The following is a 21,351-nucleotide window of genomic DNA, read 5'->3' on the forward strand; positions in this document are numbered from 1 at the left end:
GGATCAGTGTTCTTTAAATAATATGCCTTTGTCCACTGTAATGATGCCAAACTTTGGCAGTAGAGGGCACTGGAGAGACATCGTAAGAAGAAAGGTTTTTTTTTTGTTTGTCTTTAGGTGAGGTGAAATTCAAATAAGATTCAGTATTTAAACAATTTTAAAGTATATAATTCAGTGGCTTCCAGTACATTCACAATACTATTGTATTGCAATTACTACTTCTAATTACAGAAATTTTCACCATTCTCAAAACAAACCTTTTTGTAAACAGTTGTTTCCCATTTTCCTGTTCCTTTAGTCCATGGTAATCACTTATCTGCTTTCTGTCTATAGATTCACCTATTTTAAATATTTATTACAAACGGAATCATATAATACGTGTCTTTTTCTGTCTGACTTTTTTTCATCTAGCCTAATGTTTTCAAGGTTCACCCATGTTGTAGCATCTACCAGTACTTCTTTTCTTTTTCTTGCTGGATAATTTTCCATTCTATGGGTACACCACATTTTCTTTTCTTTTTTTTTTTTTTTTTTACTGCATTCATCACTTCATGTACCTTTATGTTATTTTTATTTTTTGGCAATTATGACTAATGTTGCTATAAACGTTCAGGTACAAATTTTTGTACCTGTTTTCAGTTCTGTTGGGTATTTACCTAAGAGGAAAATTGCTGGGTAATGTGGTACAATCACTCAAAGAGCTGCCAGAGTGTTTTCTAAAATGGCTGCACCAGGTTGTATCCCCACCAGCAGTATTTTTCTCCATAACTTCACCGACACTTACCATCTGTATTTTTAATTATAACATCCTAGTGGGTGTGAAGTGATATCTCATTGTGGTTTTGATTTGTACAATAATGAAGACACAGCTAATGTTGTTTTGAAAAGACAGATCCAAATTAAATTATAAACCAGATGTGAAAATAAATGTGCAAGAAAAGACAATAGGCAATTGAAAATAAAATAGTGTGATGGTATTAAAATCATATAAGGCAAAGCAAATGAGTAAATATAACACACATGGCAAAGAGGAAGAATTTATAAAGATAAAACAGAAAGCACATCCCTTTTTATACTCATGGCACATAGAGTGGAGAGAATAATTAACTGCTCTTATCTTTCTGTTGTGTCAGAGTTTTTGCTGAAACTCCAGGTTGGATGTTAGATGTTTACATATTTTCAAAAGGACTGAGAGACACATCCCCACAGAGCTGTTGAGAGTGGTCTACGCTTTGGGCTCCTACATATAGACTCATGCTGTGTGTTTTGAATGAATGAATAAATTAAAATATACGTGAATGAAAGTTTAGAGCTAGATTTTAGGATGGCCAATATTGCTATTTACCAGCTGATGAACTTGTATAATCATTCAACCTGAGCGCCTATTTCTTTGTGAAAAAGTACTAATGCAGTACTAAAGCAGTAATGCTTCCTAACTAAGAAGGCTGCTATGAAGACTGCATGAAATTAGTTGATCCACTGTGGGAAAGTGTTCTGCAAACTGTACAAAACTCTTGAAGGTTAGATGTTGTTATTATCCTGCTCCTTTGGACTAGAAACAGTGGATGTTGGGTTAAGTTCAAGCCCTATTCTATAACTGTCTCTCCCATACCTTTTCTTATTGGAGGATTGCCTCAATCTAAATCAATGGTCATTGTCCGTCAAGGGTGAAGTAACAGCTGCTTTTGGAGAAAGTTTATAGTCCCTGTTCTTGGGTGAGTTTCCAAGCATTACTCTTAGGATGGTCCCACATTATGGGTTAACTTCCTGCAGGTCTGCTCTGCTGCCCAGCAGTCACTTCCCTGGTGGGATGAGCTCATGGTGTTGCTTCAGTCCTGGGCTGTCTTCTGAGAGCTTGTTCTCCAAAGTGGACTCATGAAAACTTTCTGAAGTCATTCTTCGTACCATGCTCTGGTATATTTGATACATAGTTCGGCAGACTATGTTATACTACTGATCAATCACATCATGAATCAAGTATTAAGTGTACATTGTGTGCAAAGTTCTGTACTAGGCTTGGAGAAGGTAAAAAATGAACATGGATCAACATTCTTGTACTCAAAAGTATGCATATCTGTTAGATGTGCAATCGGTAAAATTTCATTTAGATTTAATTAATTGGTTATTTGGAGCTACTTTTCTAAGGTATTTTCTAGGATAATTTTCTTTCTTTCTTTCCTAGATGAAGGTTTTACCACATAATTAGATCAGTTTTTACATGTGCATATCACATCTCAAAGCCTGTTTTCTTTATTATCTCTTTTGCTTCGCATGGTATGCTGTGACTTAGTTCAGCAAAATGCTCTGATTGTCACTACTTTTAACTTGAAGAATTGAAGCAGAGGGAGATTTCATAAGTTGCTCAGAGTCATATAGAAATTCTGGAACAGAGCAAGAGTAAGAGGGAGAAGACTGCAAAAGTTGTGCGATCACACTTGCAAGGAGTAGAATCCCAGCTCCCCCACTTGAAAATTGTGCTGATGGGGCATGCTCTGTAACCTCCAGGGCCCTAGATCCCTTAGCTATACGTTAGGAATAATACCGTATGCACCTCACAGGGTTATTGTGAGTATTAAATTAGATTGTGTGTGTGTTTTCTGGCTTATGAGAAGTACTTAGCACTTGTTAACCATTAATTAATTAATTATTATTATTGAAATTCTCTGCTACAAAAACGAAACTTTTCTCTGTCTTTTTATTTATTTTATTATTTTTTTGTTAAAAAAATTTTTTTAAACGTTTATTTATTTTTGAGACAGAGAGAGACAGAGCATGAACGGGGGAGGGCAGAGAGAGAGGGAGACACAGAATCGGAAGCAGGCTCCAGGCTCCGAGCCATCAGCCCGGAGCCCGTCGCGGGGCTCGAACTCACAGACCGTGAGATCGTGACCTGAGCTGAAGTCAGACACTTAACCGACTAAGCCACCCAGGCGCCCCTTCTCTGTCTTTTTAGAATAAACATTTATTTTCTTTTTCTTATTATGAAAATGACATGAAAAACAAATATGTACAAGTTAGAGTAAATTCACATAAACAGTTTTAAAGTCTTCATTTTTTACTACTATTAACAATAACTTTTTTATGAATACATTTTTGCTTACATTTAGACTATTTTTTAATTTATTTTAGATAAAGAGACAGAGTGAGAGAGCATGAGATGGGGAGGGGGCAGAGGGAGAGAGAGAAAGAATCTCAAGCAGGCTCCATGCACAGTGCAGAGCCTGATGCAAGGCTCGATTCAATGACCCTGGGATCATGACCTGAGGCGAAATCAACAGTTGGATGCTCAACTGACTGAGCAACCCAGGTGCCCCAATTTAGACTATTTCTTTTAGATATTTTTCTAAAAATAGAATTACTAGATGAAAGAATAGTAACATTTACAAACACTCCAGTAAATTTTGTCAAATTGCTTTTTGGTACATTTGGGCCAATTTACAGTCCTACCAGCTGTGTATGAGTATCAATCTCAGAATTGCATCAGTGGTCAGCAACATTTCACTTTTCTATTCTTACTTATTTTATAGTAAAAGGAAATTTCATTGTGATTTTCATATGTATATTTTGATCTGTGAGACTGACAGTTTTCATGATTTTATTGGCTACTTTTTTCCTAGTGAGAGATAAAGGCACATCACAACCCAGGTCTATCGACAGCTAAAAGCTCTATCCTTTCTTCACACCTTAGTGGACTTCTAAAGCTGGAGTTACTTAGTGGACATATCTTCACTCAGTCCAAGCAGTCTCTGGAAGCCCAGTCTGAGCTCTTGCATCCTGAGTGCATAGACCATGGGATTGAGTGCAGGGGGGATGACATTGTGCAGTACATTAAGGAGCACAGGGATTAGGGGCGTATTTTTCTCTGCAAGGTATGTGACAGACAGCACAGTGATACCTGTATAGAAGAAGAGGATGAGAATGAGGTGGGAGCTACAGGTCCCCAGAGCTTTGATATTGCTTCTGGTGAGTTCAACCTCAGCACAGAGTGAAGGATTAACACATAGGAAGAAAAAACAAGAGCCATATCACTCCCAATCAGGATCCATGCTGAGATCAGTTGGTAAAATTTGTTCACAGTGATGTCATTACAGGCTAGACTGGTGACCCCCAAATCAGAGCACAGGCAGTGGTTAATTTCATTCTTGGAGCAATAGTGTCTCTGGGCAGACAGTATTGGAACTGGGATAGTAAACAGTCCATTCCTGAGCACCATGAATCCTGTGGCTTTGACCACAAAAGTGTCAGTGACAATAGACAGGTATCGAAGGGGGTGACAGATGGCTATATATCTGCCCAATGCCATGCAGAGGAAGATACCAGATTCCATGAAGAAGAAACAGTGGATGGCATAGATCTGAGCAAAACACTCAGGGAGGCTGATGGCCTTGGCATCAAACCAGAAGGTAGCCAGCATCTTGGGCATGATGGTGGTGGCCAGGCCCATGTCCACAACAGCCAGTATGCCCAGAAAATGGTACATAGGCACATGCAGCATGGCCTCATGTTGGATGGTGATCATGATGAGGAGATTAGCACCAAGAGCTAAGAAGTAGAGCAGAGCCAGGGGCAGGGAGAGCCAGTGCTGCCACCCATGAATGCCTGGGAGCCCCATCAAGATGAAGTGGGAAATCTGGAGGCTGGAACTGTTGGTAACACTGGTGGGAGTATCCATAGCACAGGTGCCCCATTTGCAGTGTCTGTCCATAAAACTGAAATGGCAGGAAGATTGCATTTGAGAATTTATCTCAGGGTCCTGATAGTAGAGACTCCCCCCAAATGACTCAGTTTCTTTTATGTGTGCATAACCCTCCACCTTTTTTGGCTCCTGGAAATATTCCACAGAGGAGTACTAAAACAAGTCAAAATTTATTCTAAAGGTAACGTTTGAATTAGCCATTTATTATTACCACTCGTGTTTCTAATAAGTATGTTCAAATACATATGTATCAAGAATAATCTTATTGCTAACAGATAACAAATACTAATATTTGATTTATTTCCATTATTTCCATTTTATAATTATATTTGTATTTCCAGTTTACATCATTATATGGAAATAATGTTGTATCCTGCCTTTGTGTTTCAATAGTGTGTTCTAGGACATAAAATAGGAACTCAGTAAAAAATTATGACATGGATGAATAAATAAACCAAAACTTTCCAGATCATTAAAAGCAATGTGGAATCTTATATTTCTATATTTGGCTGTTCCATAATTTACTCACCACTATTTTACTTTTCAGATTGTTTCCTTTGAGTAGGATTTTTTAAATGATACAAAAGTGATACATACAAAGAACATCTTAAAATACTCTTTTTAGTAATATTTTGATTTTAACTGTCATACATGTAGATTGTTCAAATTCAAATAAAATTAAAAAAATATAAACAATGGTTACTAAGACTTCTGTGCTTAGGACTCCCAAATTTCTTCCTTTTCACCAGAGGCAGCCAGTAACCCAGTTTCTTAGGAATCCTTCCAGAGATAGTTTTTGCATGAACAAGAATATATGTATATGTTTTCTCATAAAAGACAAAAGCAAATGTTAGCATACTAGTCATATCCTTTATCCTTTGTTTCCTTTCCTTTTCTTTCTTAACTTAATTATCTTGGGGACTGTTCCCTATCACAAACTAGATATGCCACATTGCTAAGTGAATGATATTCTACCACATGGATATCTGATAATTTAATAAGAACTTCTGACATTCAATTTGTTTCTAGTATTTTGCTACTGTAAAAAACATGTACTCAATGTACTTGTTCATATATCTCTATGCATAAGTTTATAGGATAATTTCTAAGAATGAATTGCAGAGTGAAAATGAAAAAGAAAGATTTTGATTGATATTGCCAAATTGTCTTTCTTTTTTTTTGTTTTAACTTTATTTTTTCTTTTTTAAAATTTACATCCAAATTAGTATATAGCGAAGCAATGATTTCAGGAGTAGATTTCTTAATTCCCCTTACCCATTTAGCCCATACCCCCTCTCCCACAACCCCTCCAGCAACCCTGTTTGTTCTCCATATTTATGAGTCTCTTCTGTTTTGTCCCCCTCCCTGTTTTTGTATTATTTTTGTTTCCCTTCCCTTATGTTCATCTGTTTTGTCTCTTAAAGTCCTCATATGAGTGAAGCCATATGATTTTTGTCTTTCTCTGACTGACTAATTTCACTTAGCATAATACCCTCCAGTTCCATGCACGTAGCTGCCAATGGCAAGATTTCATTCTTTTTGATTGCCGAGTAATACTCCGTTGTATATATATATACCACACCTTCTTTATCAATTCATCCATCGATGGACATTTGGGCTCTTTCCATACTTTGGCTATTGTTGATAGTGCTGCTATAAACATGGGGGTGCATGTGTCCCTTTGAAACAGCACACCTATATCCTGTGGATAAATGCCTAGTAGTGCATCTGATGGGTCGTAGGGTAGTTCTATTTTTAGTTTTTTGAGGAACCTCCATACTGTTTTCCAGAGTGGCTGCACCAGCCTGCATTCCCACCAACAGTGCAAAAGATATCCTCTTTCTCTGCATCCTCGCCAACATCTGTTGTTGCCTGAGTTGTTAGTGTTAGCCATTCTGACAGGCGTAAGGTGGTATCTCATTGTGGTTTTATTTGTATTTCCCTGATAATGAGTGATGTGGAGCATTTTTTCATGTGTCGGTTGGCTATCTGGATGTCTTCTTTGGAGAAGTGTCTATTCATGTCTTTTGCCCATTTCTTCACTGGATTATTTATTTTTTGGGTGTTGAGTTTGGTAAGTTCTTCATAGATTTTGGATACTAACCCTTTATCTGATATATCATTTGCAAATATCTTCTCCCATTCTGTCAGTTGCCTGACAGGCTGTGCAGAAGCTTTTTATTTTGATGAGGTCCCAGTAGTTCATTTTTGCTTTGGTTTCCCTTGCCTCCGGAGACATGTTAAGTAAGAAATTGCTGCAGCCAAGTTCAAAGAGGTTTTTGCCTGCTTTCTCCTCAAGGATTTTGATGGCTTCCTGTCTTACATTGAGGTCTTTCATCCATTTTGAGTTTATTTTTGTGTATGATATAAGAAAGTGGTCCAGGTTCATTCTTCTGCATGTCGCTGTCCAGTTTTCCCAGCACCACTTGCCGAAGACACTGTTTTTATTCCATTGGATATTCTTTCCTGCTTTGTCAAAGATTAGTTGGCCATACGTTTGTGGGTCCATTTCTGGGTTCTCTATTCTGTTCCATTAATCTGAGTGTCTGTTCTTGTGCCAGTACCATACTGTCTTGATGATTACAGCTTTGTAGTATAGCTTGAAGTCTGGGATTGTATGCCTCAAGTTTGTATGCCTTCAAGTTTGCTTTGGCTATTCAGGGACTTTTCTGGTTCCATAAAAATTTTAGGATTATTTGTTCTAGCTCTGTGAAGAATGCTGGTGTTACTTTGATAGTGATTGCATTGAATATGAAAATTGCTTTGGGTAGTATTGACATTTTCCAATATTTATTCTTCCTATCCAGGATCATGGAATCTTCTTCCATTTTTTTGTGTCTTCTTCATTGTCTTTCATAAGCTTTCTATAGTTTTCCGTGTATAGATTTTTCACCTCTTTGGTTAGATTTATTCCTAGGTATTTTATGGTTTTTTGTGCAACTGTAAATGGGATTGATTCCTTGATTCTCTTTCTGTCACTTCATTTTTGGTGAATAGGAATGCAACCGATTTCTGTGCATTGATTTTATATCCTGAAACTTTGCTGAATTCATGAATCAATTCTAGCAGTTTTTTGGTGGAATCTTTTGGGTTTTCCATACAGAGTACCATGTCATCTGCGAAGAGTGAAAGTTTGACCTCCTTGTGGCCGATTTGGATGCCTTTTATTTCTTTGTGTTGTCTGATTGCAGAGGCTAAGACTTCCAATACTATGTTGAATAACAGTGGCAAGAGTGGACGTCCCTGTCTTGTTCCTGGTCTTAGGGGAAAGCTGTCAGTTTTTCCCCACTGAGGATGATGTTAGCATTGGGTCACTTTATATGGCTTTATGATCTCAAGGTATGATCCTTTTATCCCTACTTTCTTGAAGGTTTTTATCAAGAAAGGATGCTATATTTTGTCAAATGCTTTCTCTGCATCTATTGAGAGGATCATATGGTTCTTGTCCTTTCTTTTACTGATGTGATGAATCACATTAATTGTTTTGAGGATATTGAACCAGCCCTGCATCCCAGGTATAAATCCCACTTGGACGTGGTGAATAATTTTTTTAATGTATTGTTGGATCTGGTTGGCTAATATCTTGTTGAGGATTTTTGCAACCATGTTCATCAGGGAAATTGATCTATATTTCTCCTTTTTAGTGGGGTCTCTGGTTTTGGAATCAAGGTAATGCTGGCTTCCTAGGAAGAGTTTGGAAGTTTTCCTTCCATTTCTATTTTTTGGAACAGTGTCGAGAGAATAGGTGTTAACTCTTCCTTAAATGTTTGGTAGAATTCCCCTGGAAAGCCTTTTTGCCCTGGACTCTTCTTTTTTGGCAGAATTTTGATTATTATTTTGATTTCCTTACTGGTTATGGGCCTGTTCAAATTTTCTATTTCTTCCTGTTTCAGTTTTGGTAGTGTATATGTTTCTAGGAATTTGTCCATTTCTTCCAGATTACCCATGTTATTGGCATATAATTGCTCATAATATTCTCTTATTATTGTTTTTATTTCTGTAGTGTTGGTTGTGATCTCTCCTCTTTCATTCTTGATTTTATTCATTTGGGTCCTTTCCTTTTTCTTCTTGATCAAAGTGGCTAGTGATTTATCAATTTTGTTAATTCTTTCAAAGAACCAGCTTCTGGTTTCATTGATCTTTTCTGTTTCTTTGGTTTCGATAGCATTGATTTCTGCTCTAATCTTTATTGTTTCCTGTCTTCTGCTGGCTTGGGGTTTTATTTTCTGATCTTTTTCCAGCTCCTTAAGGTGTAAGGTTAGGTTGTGTATCTGAGACCTTTCTTCCTTCTTTAGGAAGGCCTGGATTGCTATATACTGTCCTCTTATGCCTGCTTTTGCTGCGTCCCAGAGGTTTTGGTTGTGGTGTTATCATTTTCATTGGCTGCCATATACTTTTTAATTTCCTCTTTAACTTCTTGGTAAGCCCATTTGTTCTTTAGTAGGATGTTCTTCAGTCTCCAAGTATTTGTTACCTTTCCAAATTTTTTCTTGTGGTTGATTTCGAGTTTCATAGCGTTGTGGTCTGAAAATATGCACTGTATGATCTCGATCTTTTTGTACTTACTTAGGGATGATTTGTGTCTCAGTATATGGTCTATTCTGGAGAACTTTCCATGTGCACTTGAGAAGAATGTGTATTCTGCTGCTTTAGGATGAAATGTTCTGAATATATCTGTTAAGTCGATCTGGTCCAATGTGTCATTGAAAGCCATTGTTTCCTTGTTGATTTTTTGATGAGATGATCTGTCTATTGCTGTGAGTGGGGTGTTGAAGTCTCCTACTATTATGGTATTACTATCGATGAGTTTCTTTATGTTTGTGATTAATTGATTAATATATATGGGTGCTGCCACATTTGGCGCATAAATGTTTACAATTGTTAGGTCTTCTTGGTGGATAGACCCCTTGATTATGATATAATGCCCTTCTGCATCTCTTGATGCAGTCTTTATTTTAAAGTCTAGATTGTCTGATATAAGTATGGCTACTCAGGCTTTCTTTTGTTGACCATTAGCATGATAGATGGTTCTCTATCCCCTTTCAATCTGAAGGTGTCTTTAGGTCTCAAGTGGGTCTCTTGTAAACAGCATATAGATGGATCTTGTTTTCTTATCCATTCTGTTACCCTATGTCTTTTGATTGGAGCATTGAGTCCATTGATGTTTAGAGTGAGTACTGAAAGATACAAATTTATTGCCATTATGATGCTTGTAGAGTTGGAGTTTCTGGTGGTGTTCTCTGGTCCTTTCTAATCTTTGTTGCTTTTGAGATATATATATTCATCTTTTGTCCCCTCAGAGAGTCCCCCTTAAAATTTCTTTCAGGGCTGGTTTACTGGTCACAAACTCACTTACTTTTTGTTTGTCTGCGACACTTTTTATCTCTCCTTCTATTCTGAATGACAGCCTTGCTGGATAAAGAATTCTTGGCTGCATATTTTTCTGATTCAGCACACTGAATATATCCTGCCACTCCTTTCTGGCCTGCCAGGTTTCTGTGGATAGGTATGCTGCAAACCTGATCTTTTTTCCCTTGTAGGTTAGGGACTTTTTTTTCCTTTGCTGCTTTCATGGTTCTCTCCTTGCCTGAGTATTTTGTGAATTTGACTAGGATATGCTTTGTTGATGGTCGGTTTTTGTTGAATCTAATGGGTGTCCTCTGTGGTTCCTGGAGTTTGATGTCTGTGTCTTTCCCCAGGTTAGGAAGGTTTTCCACTATGATTTGCTCACATAACCCTTATACCCCTATTTCTCTGTCTTCCCTATGATTCTGGTGTTGTTCCTTTTTAATGACTCACTGATTTCTCTAATTCTTTTTTTTTAAAACGTTTTTATTTATTTTTGAAGGAGAGAGAGAGAGAGACAGAGCATGAGTAGGGGAGGAGCAGAGAGAGAGAGAGACACAGAATCTGAAGCAGGCTCCAGGCTCTGAGCTGTCTGCACAGAGCCCGACGTGGGGCTCTAACTCACGAACCTGAGATCTTGACCTGAGCCGAAGTCAGATACTTAACTTACTGAGCCACCCAGGCCCCCCATGATTTCTCTAATTCTTGAATTGTGCTCTTTTGTATTAATCTCCCTCTTTTTTTCTGATTCGTTATTCTGTATAAGTTCATCCTCTATATTGCTGATTCTCTGTTCTGCCTCATCCGTCCTTGCCGCCACTGCATCCATCCATGATTACAGTTCAGTTATAGCATTTTTAATTTTATTTTGGCTATTTTTCACTTCTTTTATATCTGCAGAAAGGGATTCTAGTCTATTTTCAACTCCAGCTAGTATTCTTATTATCGTGATTCTAAATTCTGGTTCAGACATCTTGCTTGTGTCTGTGTTGGTTAAATCCCTGGCTGTCGTTTCTTCGTGCTCTTTCTTTTGGAATGAATTCCTTCGTTTTTTTCATTTTGAAGGGAGAAAAGGAATTAATGAGGTAGAAAAATTGAAATTAAAAAAATATTAAAATTAAAAACACAGACACACAAAAATCGAATAGATGATGCTAGATCCTAGGTGTGTTTTGGTGTCGGTGTTGAAAGTGGTTTGACAGATTAGAGAAACAAACAAATAAACAAAAAAAAAAAAGGAGGGGAGAAGAAAAAAAAGGAAATCGTTTGAGAATTTGATAAAGTGAATACACTAAAGTAGACTAAAATACACAAAAGTAGAGAACATAGTACAAAAAACGTATAGAAAAATGTTTTTAATAAAAATTAAAAAGAAAGATGAACTTTTTCGTTTTCTGTATTTAAGAAAAAAGAAAGGAAAAACAGAAAAAAGATAAAAAATAGAAAACATAAAAGTAAAGACAAAAAAATCGTTTCAAAATTTGAAAAAGTGAATACACTGTAGTAGACTGAAATAAAATGATGGGAGTAAGATAGAATTTGAAAAAATTTACATAAGAGCAAAAAATATAGTAATAAAAATTAAATAAAAATATTTAAAAGAAATTGAAAGTAAAAATGAAGTTTTTCTGTTTCTGCATTCAAGAAAAAGAAAAGAAAGGAAAAAGAGAAGAAAAGAAAGAAAAAAAGGAAATTGTTTGAAAATTTGAAAAGGTGAGTACACTGAAATAGACTAAAATAAAAGGATGAAAGTAAAGTAGAATTTGAGAAAATTTACACAAAAGCAAAAAATATAGTAATAAAAATTAAAGAGAGATATTTTTAATAAAAATTAAAAATAAAAATGAGTTTTTTTCTCTTTATTCAAGAAAAAGAAAAGAATTGTAAAAGAGAAAAAGGAAAAAGGGAAAAAAAATTGAATAGATGAACCTGCTAACAGATTGAAGTAGGACTGAAATTGCTTTGTTTTCCCCTAGAGGTCGGTCAGTCTATGTAGCTCTTTGTAGTCCATAAATTAAGCCCGCGGTGAGGTTTGTGTTCTTGAAGAGTGAAGTTGGCCCAGTTAGGCAGGCCCCGGTGTAACAGCTCCGCTCTCCACTAGATGGCGCTGCTAGCCTACTGGGGTGGCTTGTTGCGGTGCTTGTTGGTGCACACGCATATGCATATAAGGGAGTGGTGAAAAACGGCGCCACCCAGCCACCCAGTCTGTTCTCCCTGATCAGCAATTGCGCACCGGTCCTCTGTCTTCAGCTCTCATCGACTCTCCTCTTTTCCACTCTCCGTGACCAGTCCCCAGGCAGTACCTCTCGCCCGAGTTTTGTCTCAGGTGTGGCTATTTTCCCCGGCCCCTTACTTCCGAAGGACTGCGGCTTTGACCCACTCCGCCCGTCTGGTCTGCGGGAGGGTCTCACCGAGCAATGGCTGAATGAGTAATGGCCGAATGTTGGCTGCACCCAGGAATGCCCACTGGACCCTGCTGTTGCTGGTGCCCTGAGACTATGGCCAGGTGCCAGCCCGCCCCTAAAAAAGATCATGAGACAGTGTAGCATCAGCATTTCAGGGACCATGGAAAATTGCAACACACATCTGCCACTGGGCTTCACCCTCAACAACCTTGCCCCAGCACCAGCGAATGTGGCTGCCTTCCGGGGTCTGCTGGGGCCAGGTGGCTTCAACAGCCTCTACGAAATGTCCTTCCAGCAGTGGAACCACTTTTCCCCGTGCGGCCTGAGAACCTCCTGGACCCCACTCTGTTCCTGGGGATTCACCTTTCCCACCAGAGCACCGCCAGGTATTGAACTGTGGAGTTGCAGCCTTTGCTCTCCCCTTGTTTACCGTCTTAATGGAATTTAAACCCTCTCCTTTCTCTTTTCTTCCTTTTTAGTTTAGTCCCTGTGGCTGTTTCCAATTTTCCACTTTCTCTCCAGCTGTTTTTGGGGAGGGGTGCTTTTACTGTATACTCCCCCCTCCCCAGTCTCCGTCCTCTCTCCACCCGCAAAAGTGGCCCCCTTTCCACCACAGCTTCTCGCTCCCCAAGTTCACCTCTCTGTGCTGCATACCTCCTGAATTCTGTGGTTCAGGTTGTGCAGATTGTTGTGTTAATCTTCTAATCAGTTTTCTAGGTGTGTAGGATGTTTAGTGTTGGTCTGGCTGTATTTCATGGATGCGAGACACACAAAAAGCTTCCATGCTGTTCTGCTATCTTGGCTCCTCCCCCAAATTGTCTTTCAAGAGGTTATTCTGCCCCTGTAGGAGAATATGGATATTTTAAATAATCTTGAAATATACTGAAATGTTGCTTCATAGGGACATTGTAGTACTTTACACACCCAGAGTTTAAGACTGTGTTTATTTCATCATATCCATCCATTTCATCACATTCCAAATTAGGAAATTTAACTTAAAAGTCTTTATTAATAGAGTGAGTAAAAGTGATATTTCAATTTTGGTTGAAGTTTTCACTTCACTGTTGAGTGAGCTTTGACATTTTCAAAGATATATTTTCCATTCATGGGCTTCTTCATTAGTTTTCTCTTTTGTCTTTATGTGCAACTTACCTTGTAGTATTAAGTGCAATAATGTTTTTCAAGTGCTCAGTTTGGAGTATACAGTCTTATTAATTTGTATGGATTTCATTATATCTTCTTAAAAATTTTTCATTATATCTTAAGGGTATTACCTCTGTTGAATTTTCTGGAAGTATTTCCTCCAATTCATTTTCCATTAAATTCTGTCTTTTCTAAAAAATGATTTACTCACCTGCATACACAAACTTTTATGTGGTCATAACAATTGTACTTTTTAATATTATTTCATGACTTTTAAACTTTTAATAACATAAAATCTAGTATTTCAATAAGTATTTACTAGCATATTCTTTACCGAAGTTTATTTTAAATTTAATTTTTAAATGAATTTGAAATTTCACATGGAGTGAAAAAGTACATTAATTTCATCCCACTAATAGTTAAACCATTGTTCCAGCACCATTCAGTAAATAAGCCTTTTTCTCCCACTATCCTGAATGCACTTTTTTAGTCCTATATTAAATTCCAACATATATTCAAAGGTCACTGCCTCCCAGGACAATCTTTTCTGTTTTTAGTGTCACTAAAAACATGTATTTACCACATGGTAGGGGAAATTCTTAGTAATAACTTCAAAAAATGTTTTAAATTAATGTTAATTAATTTAAATGTTATTTTGTTGGAATATTATATATATTTTTAAACTTTATTTATTTATTTTGAGAGAGAGAGAGAGAGAGAGAGCAGGGGAGGGGCAGAGAGAGAGGGAGAAAGAGAATTCCCAAGCAGGCTCTGCACAGTCAGCGCAGAGCCTGATGCGGGTTTGAGATCCCGCAAACCATGAGATCACAAACCATGAGATCACAACCTTTATTATTTTCTTTCTTCAGCTGGTTTTGGGTTTTGTTTATTCTTTATCTAGCTCCTTTTGGTGCAATTTAGGTTGTTTATTTGAGATTTTTCTTGCTTATTGAGGTAAGCCTGTATTGCTGTAAACTTCCCTCTTAGATCTGTTTTTGCTGCATCTGAGGTTTTGGACCATTGCGTTTTCATTTTCATTTGTTTTCATGTACTGTTTAATTTCTTCTTTGATTTCCTGCTTGACCCATTCATTGTTTAGTAGCATGTTATTTAGCTTCCATGTATTTATGGTCCTTCTGGTTTTTTTTCTTGTTGATTTGTAGTTTCATAGCATTGTGCTCAGAAAATATTCATGGATTTTGATCTTCTTGTATTTGTTGAGGCTTGTTTTGTGGGCTAATATGTGATCCATTCTGGAGAATGTTCTGTATGTACTTGAGAATAATTTATATTCTGTTGTTTTAGGATGGGATGTTCTGAATATATCTGTCAAAACTATTTGTTCCAGTGTGTCATTCAAAGCCATTGTTTCCTTGTTGATTTTCTGTTTAGATGCTCTGTCTGTTGATGTAAGTAGGGCATTAAAGTCCCCTACTATTATTATATTATTATTGATTAGTTCCTTTATATTTGTTATTAACTATTTTATGTGTTTCGGTGCTTTTATGTTGGGTGCATAAATATTTACAGTGGTTATATCTTGTTGGATTGTCCTCTTTTGTTATATAGTGCCCTTCTTTGTTTCTTGTTATAGTCTTTGTTTTAAAGTCTATTTTGTCCGGTATAAATATTGCTATTCCAGCTTTCTTTTGACACCAATTTGTATGATATGTTCTGCCCATCCTTCTCACAGTTGGAGCAATTTTCAAGGATACAAATTCATGAATATAGTATTTCTCTCCATTAAGTTAGATCTTTAATTTCTCTTAGTAGTGATTTAGGGACTCAGAAATATTTTATCAAGTTTATCCCTGAATATTTGATATATTTTGATGCAATTGTACATAATAACTGTAAATTTAGTTTTCCAATTTTTTCATAGCTAGTTTGTAGAAATGCAGAAAATCAATTTTGTATTGACTTTGTATCGTGTTATCTTGCTAAATTCAATTATTAGTACAGATCTTAGGCTTTCCTACATACATCCATGTTGTTTGCAAGTGATTACATTTTACTTCTTATTTTCCAATCCCTAAGATTTTATTTTTTGTCTTATTTCAGTGGTTAACACCTGTAGTGCAATCATGAATATCCATTGATAATCCTGATTTTAGGGAGAAAGTCCTCAACTTTTTACTATTATGTATGATATTGAAGGTTTACATTAATGCATTTTTTTCCCATGTTTGGGAAATTCCTTATTATTTCCCATATGCTGAGCATTTTTTCTATTATTATTATGAATAAATGTTGTTTTCATATGATTTTATTTTTGTCTCTATTAGGATGATGATATGATATGTATACTTTTCACTATTTTGTTAATATGACAATTTACTTTTGAATGATAAACTACTGTGCATTCTTGGGGAAGCCCCACCTACTCATGATATAATAATCTTTTTATATATTGTTGTATAGTATTTGCTAATCATTTGTTAAGGATTTTTATATCTCTGCTCATGAGGGACTTTGGTTTGGATTTTCCTATCTTGTACTGTCTATATGATTTCGTCATCAGATTAATACTGATTAAGATGGATTGGAAAGTGTTCCTTTTTCCTCTGTTTTCTAAAAGTTTGCATTATTATTTCTATTGTAAGAATTGTCATTGTTTCTTTCTTAAATATTTGATAGAATTTTCCAGTAAAGACTTGATCTAATGCTTACTTCACTGTATTATCACATCATCTTCCTATGCCCAGAACACTATGAAAGAAATCTATTAAAGCACTAATCTATCCGTATCACTGCTGTGCTTAAACAAGTTCCTTGACCTCTTATTAACATGTAGTGCCATCTAGAAGAGCACTTAAGACCTGCCATAGTCTGGGGCCAACCTTCCTCTCAAATCTCATCCCTCTGCACTGCTTCATTAATATTGATCTCTTCTTAGCTTTCCATCAAGAATTCCATACTTTATGAGTTTGGAGTTCCTTTTAGTGCTAGTGAGTCATTCTGGAACATTCTGTTCCATTATTCAACTTTCCTCTCTCATGTTACCTCATTTTTGAAGCCTTCTGTGATCCCCACAGGCATAATCAGATGCTCTCTCTCCATGGTTTTCCCATCTCTCCGTGGTGTGGCTACAGATCCTTGCATATGCCTCTGCTTTGCCTTTGGTCATGCTTTGCTTTAGTTTGATGTGTATCTTCCACCTGACCCTGTTTAAAAGGGGTTTAAAGTTTAAGAGGAACCCAGGAAATATATTTTTTGATCCAAATTATTGATTCCAATCCCTTGACTATTTTTGGATCTTTGGACAATTCCAGTCTCTTGATGTTTTTTGCAAGGTGAGGGTTCAGAGTTTTAGTCAGGCAGTCCATATTCACACTAATCTAGATTTCTAGTTCTGAGACTTTTGTTTATTTCCTGGACTGAATTTCCTGTGATTGTTACCAGTGCCTCTTAGACTGAACTTTGTATTGCTCTTGCTACTTGTCCTGCCTACTCCCTCCTCCTCCACTAGGGTTCTGTGCTGATATTTTCTGCTTCATAATACATCTCTCTACAGTTTCATACACATCTTAGCGTCATCTCCTGTAAGCTCACTGTTACCCAGCTTGACTTCTCTGTTAGAAAACTGAATGCCTCATGTTAGGGTTCATAATCCTGGCTGTACCTGAAATGACACCTGCTATGTCTTCTTTTCCCCTCCGGAACTGGATAGTACCCTTAGAGCATGGCTGTCAGAAATGGATGACCTGATTTTGCATACTGACTCTTCCTGTAAACCTTGTGCTGTTCCTTTCCAGTATACCCTGTGTACACCTCTGTCTTTCTGATAAGGTTTATCATTCTGAAGACACAAAGGTCTTGCTGAGTTCTGAACCATAAATTTGAATGTGTTTGTTCTTGTTTTTTTCCTTTGGCTTCATAAAACAAATAATTTTCTCTCATAGGGAGTTTCTTCCTGGACTTGAAGAACCCATTAAAAATCATGCATGCCACCACAAGTGTTCTCTTGTGTAAGCTGTACACACTCAATTTTTCAAAACTCTCTCAATCCAAGGCAATGTCCAGATCCTTCATACTATTGAACATCCTCCACAGATTAATCTGGCACCATTTTCAGGAGTGATTTTGGTGGCTGAGATGAGAGTCAAATGTAGAGAGATTGGTTAAGAATGGAGAGAATTGTAGGTAGTTTCACTTAAGGTGACATAATGTATGGATGGAAATACCTACAAGACTTGGTTTACCTTTGTACCTACTGTTTTGAGTTCAGGCAGTTGACATTGTCTTCACTCTTATTCCCAGGCCAGGTTCTCTTTTCTCTTAAAAGCTTATACCTTTAATCCATTCTTTCTCTCATGGTTCCACCTATGTCGTGGAGGGGTCGTCTAGGTAATGTTGTATGTTGGACCTGGTGTTGCCCACTGCCCCCCACACACCTCCAATCTCCCTGCCTTCTTCCTCATTCTCCCTAGATCAGATCTTGCTTGTTCATCAAACCAGGTGGTCCCCTTCCCTATGGGAGGAAGCCACACCTTGCTTCTGGCTGCAGGGCCTTGGCCCTCTCTTGACATGACACCCTGGAGTATGCGGTTCAAAATATTCCCTGCTGGGCCTGTTCCCTGGGGTCCCAATAAGAGGAAGAGACCTTGTTAAATCTTTGTTTGAAGAAAAGGCAGAAGTGCTAATTGGTGTCTTGTTGGTGGGAACTTCATTTTGGATCCCTACAGGCAATGCCTGAAAAGGTGCCCATTAAATACCCTGTTCTTGGGATTTGACTGGTAACTTAACTTTTTCTCATCCTTTTGTAGGTTAAACAGTGCAGATCTTTGGTGAGTAATGACCAAGGGTAGGCCCAAGGAAAAGAGATACATACAGACTTCATCCACAAATTAGCTTTCCCCCAACATTTCCAGATCTGCATAATCTGATAGGCTGTCTGGGGTGGAAATGCATGGTCTTGGTATCACTGAAGAAAATTGGAAATATCAATATTGATGATGTGTACATCATCAGAAGTCTATCTGGACCTTTTGTATTATATGGATATAAGCAAGAGAGGGATCAGGTATATTAGGATTACTTCCTTCCAAGTAGGCAAACATCTTTCCAATCCTGGCTCAATAATAAGCTATTTATAAATATGTTCCTCTTTGAGTGAGTCATAAGGAAACATTATGGAGGCACCTCAGTATGTGTCCTGGATTCTTCTGGTTCCAGGACCCCTTACCTCCCTTAACCCTCTTTCCTGATGGAAGTAAAGGAGCTGAGCTTACCGGGTCAGACTTTTCCTTGAGGCACGAGGTTATAATGAGGGACATTTGCTGGGTCCTCAGGAGACAGTTGGGAGATCAGAGGTAATTATTTCTTAAACTGTTCTGAAGATACTGTTAGGTTCCACAAGGTGGGCTGAGACTTAAGGATGGGCAATTTTGAGAATTATTTGAAGCAGATGCTCAGGAGGTCAGAACCACATTTCTTGACACCAGCCAACCCCTTCCTCCCCCACTACCAACACACACAGCATCATTCCCTGAGGGTGCTGAGGGGAATAGCCTGTGGTTAGGAGGGAAGAAAGGAGCCGTGTTGGGGAGGATATGGTATTTTTGACTATGTGTCTCTGGATTATTACTACACAACATCTACCCATGGGATGAACATACCATTCTTTGTCAAATCAAATGCATTGTCTCTGAATCACTGAAGTTTCTGTTGCTCTTAACCAGATTCCTCCAAATGAATTGTTTATTTCTTATAATTCAGTGAAAATAATGTTACTGTTTTCAGATTTTGACAAAAGATTTTCACATATAATATCTCATTGAATTTTCATAATGATCCTGTGAGGTAGGTTTTAATTTATTCATTTCACATGTAAGGAAACTAAGGCTTGAAAATGGTTAGCTTTGCTTATGGTCACAAAGCTGACATATGGCAGAAATAGTACCTCAAATCAGGACCTTGACTTCTGGTCCAGAGTTTATTACATGGCACTAAAACTATAGGTGTCCTGTAATCTCCCATCTTCCCAGCCCTCATGCCTTCTCCTGAGGTTACATAGTTTCCTCAGTGGCTGTGGTAAAGGTATGGGCAATAATCATGTGGTTTCTCTTGGAGAAAAAAGCAAATGTTCTTGGCCATTTTAATCTGTGCTGTTTCTTCTTTCTTGGATTATGCTCCGTGCTGACTTTTGCTCCTTTCCCTCATGCTTATAGACCACTTCCTGCTGTCACTGAAACTGTGAGATCAATCCAGCTGCATCTTTTCTGCCTGGAATGTGAATCACTTATCTTATGCTCCAAAGCCCTCTCTGACCCCAGACCCAGGCCTCTGTGTGTCCTTGTGTTTTTACTTTCACATGAGAGAATCGTGGCACTGGAGGTATTAAGGGGTGTTAGAGAGACACGTACTCCCTAAATAATTCCTTATCTGCCCCGATATTTGATTGCTCTACTGCTCACCCATGGCCACCCAGTCCTGAATGTTCTTCCTTGGCCCTGGAGAAGTCACTGCTAACACAGAGACAGGGTGATGACCTTCTAGCTCAGGGATCAGGGATTGGTGGATGTAAGGCCTTGTCTGATTCTGTCACTAAATAGATCTGTGACCCTTGGCCATTTGCTTCTTTCTAGACCGCAGTTTTCTAATCTAAAAAACAATAGTATTTGGCACAGGATATATTGCAGATCTGAATAATTCTGTACACTTTTTATAGTTATGTGATAAATAGAACTGGAGGGAATGCCCATTTTTTCTTCCGTTCTCAATAATTTGGCGCAATTTAGAATTCTTTGGCTTTCACATGACAGCTATTACCAAGAGCTTCTGTTTTTTTCCAGGTCACTACAGCTCTGAACTTTGTGTCTACCTCTGTACACCACCACCTTAAAGGAGAGGGAGCTACAGGACGAGATACTGAGGAGAAAAACAAAACATTCATTTGTGAAATGGTTGGGGAATAATCCAAGGAAGAACCTAATCAATGTTGGAGTCATCAGGGACCATTTATTCTGTAACCTGGGAGTCAAGTGAAGTTTGGAGGAGTGAGGTATCTCCAAATTAAGAAAGTTTCCAGGTGTTAGGATTTTTGGCAGTTTCAGATGAAGGTTAGTGGTATAAGACTTAAGGAATGTGTAAGGTCAGCCCTGATTAAATCCAGTGCCAATATTCAGAACTTGGGAATGTGAGCTTGATGGTAAGGGTTTTTATTTAACATTAATTCCTGGGCATCTGCTTAAACCTGGTTATGTCATTTGCTCCAGGTCATAGATATACTAGGATATCAAATTCTGGAAACTGGTTTCTGAACTTCTTGTCCAACACATTTCCCACTGGACCAAACTAATTTGCCTCCTCTGTGTTTGAGGTTCTTGCAGAAATATTAGTTACGCTGAAAATCATTTTTGACTGTTTACTGAGACCAATGGGGGAAGAGTGATGGTGCTGGTGCTGTTAGTGAGACCATAGATCTTGAGCTCCCAATCTCCACATCAACTGACTTTAACCTGCTTCCTTTCTTTCTAGTAGCCCTTCACGCTTCTAAGTGAGATGATCACCATAATTCTTTCCAATAATTCTCATCACTTCCCACATACTTTCTTCTTGGCTGGCATCCCAGGACTGACTGCTGCCCACATTTGGATCTCACTTCCCTTTTGCTTTATGTTCTTCCTGGCAGTGACTGGGAATGGTGTCCTGCTTTTTCTCATCCGGACAGAGCACAGCCTTCACCAGCCCATGTTTTTCTTTCTTGCCATGCTCTCCTTTGTTGACCTGGTTCTCTCCCTCTCTGCTCTGCCCAAGATG

At 37.9% G+C, this 21,351-nt stretch overlaps 1 protein-coding gene across 1 annotated transcript; it reads right to left on the reverse strand.

The window, feature by feature from the left end:
* Positions 1–3,707: 3,707 nt before the first annotated feature.
* On the reverse strand, positions 3,708–4,672 carry LOC109261814 (olfactory receptor 56B4-like). Its single transcript, XM_019440267.2, is given in 2 exon segments — positions 3,708–3,952; positions 3,955–4,672. Coding segments are annotated over 2 exon segments (963 nt in total).
* Between the last annotated feature and the right edge of the window lie 16,679 nt (positions 4,673–21,351).

The sequence above is a fragment of the Panthera pardus genome, unplaced genomic scaffold (assembly GCF_024362965.1).
Source record: "Panthera pardus isolate Hobbes unplaced genomic scaffold, ASM2436296v1 HiC_scaffold_12, whole genome shotgun sequence".
NCBI classification, from domain to species: Eukaryota; Metazoa; Chordata; class Mammalia; order Carnivora; family Felidae; genus Panthera; species Panthera pardus.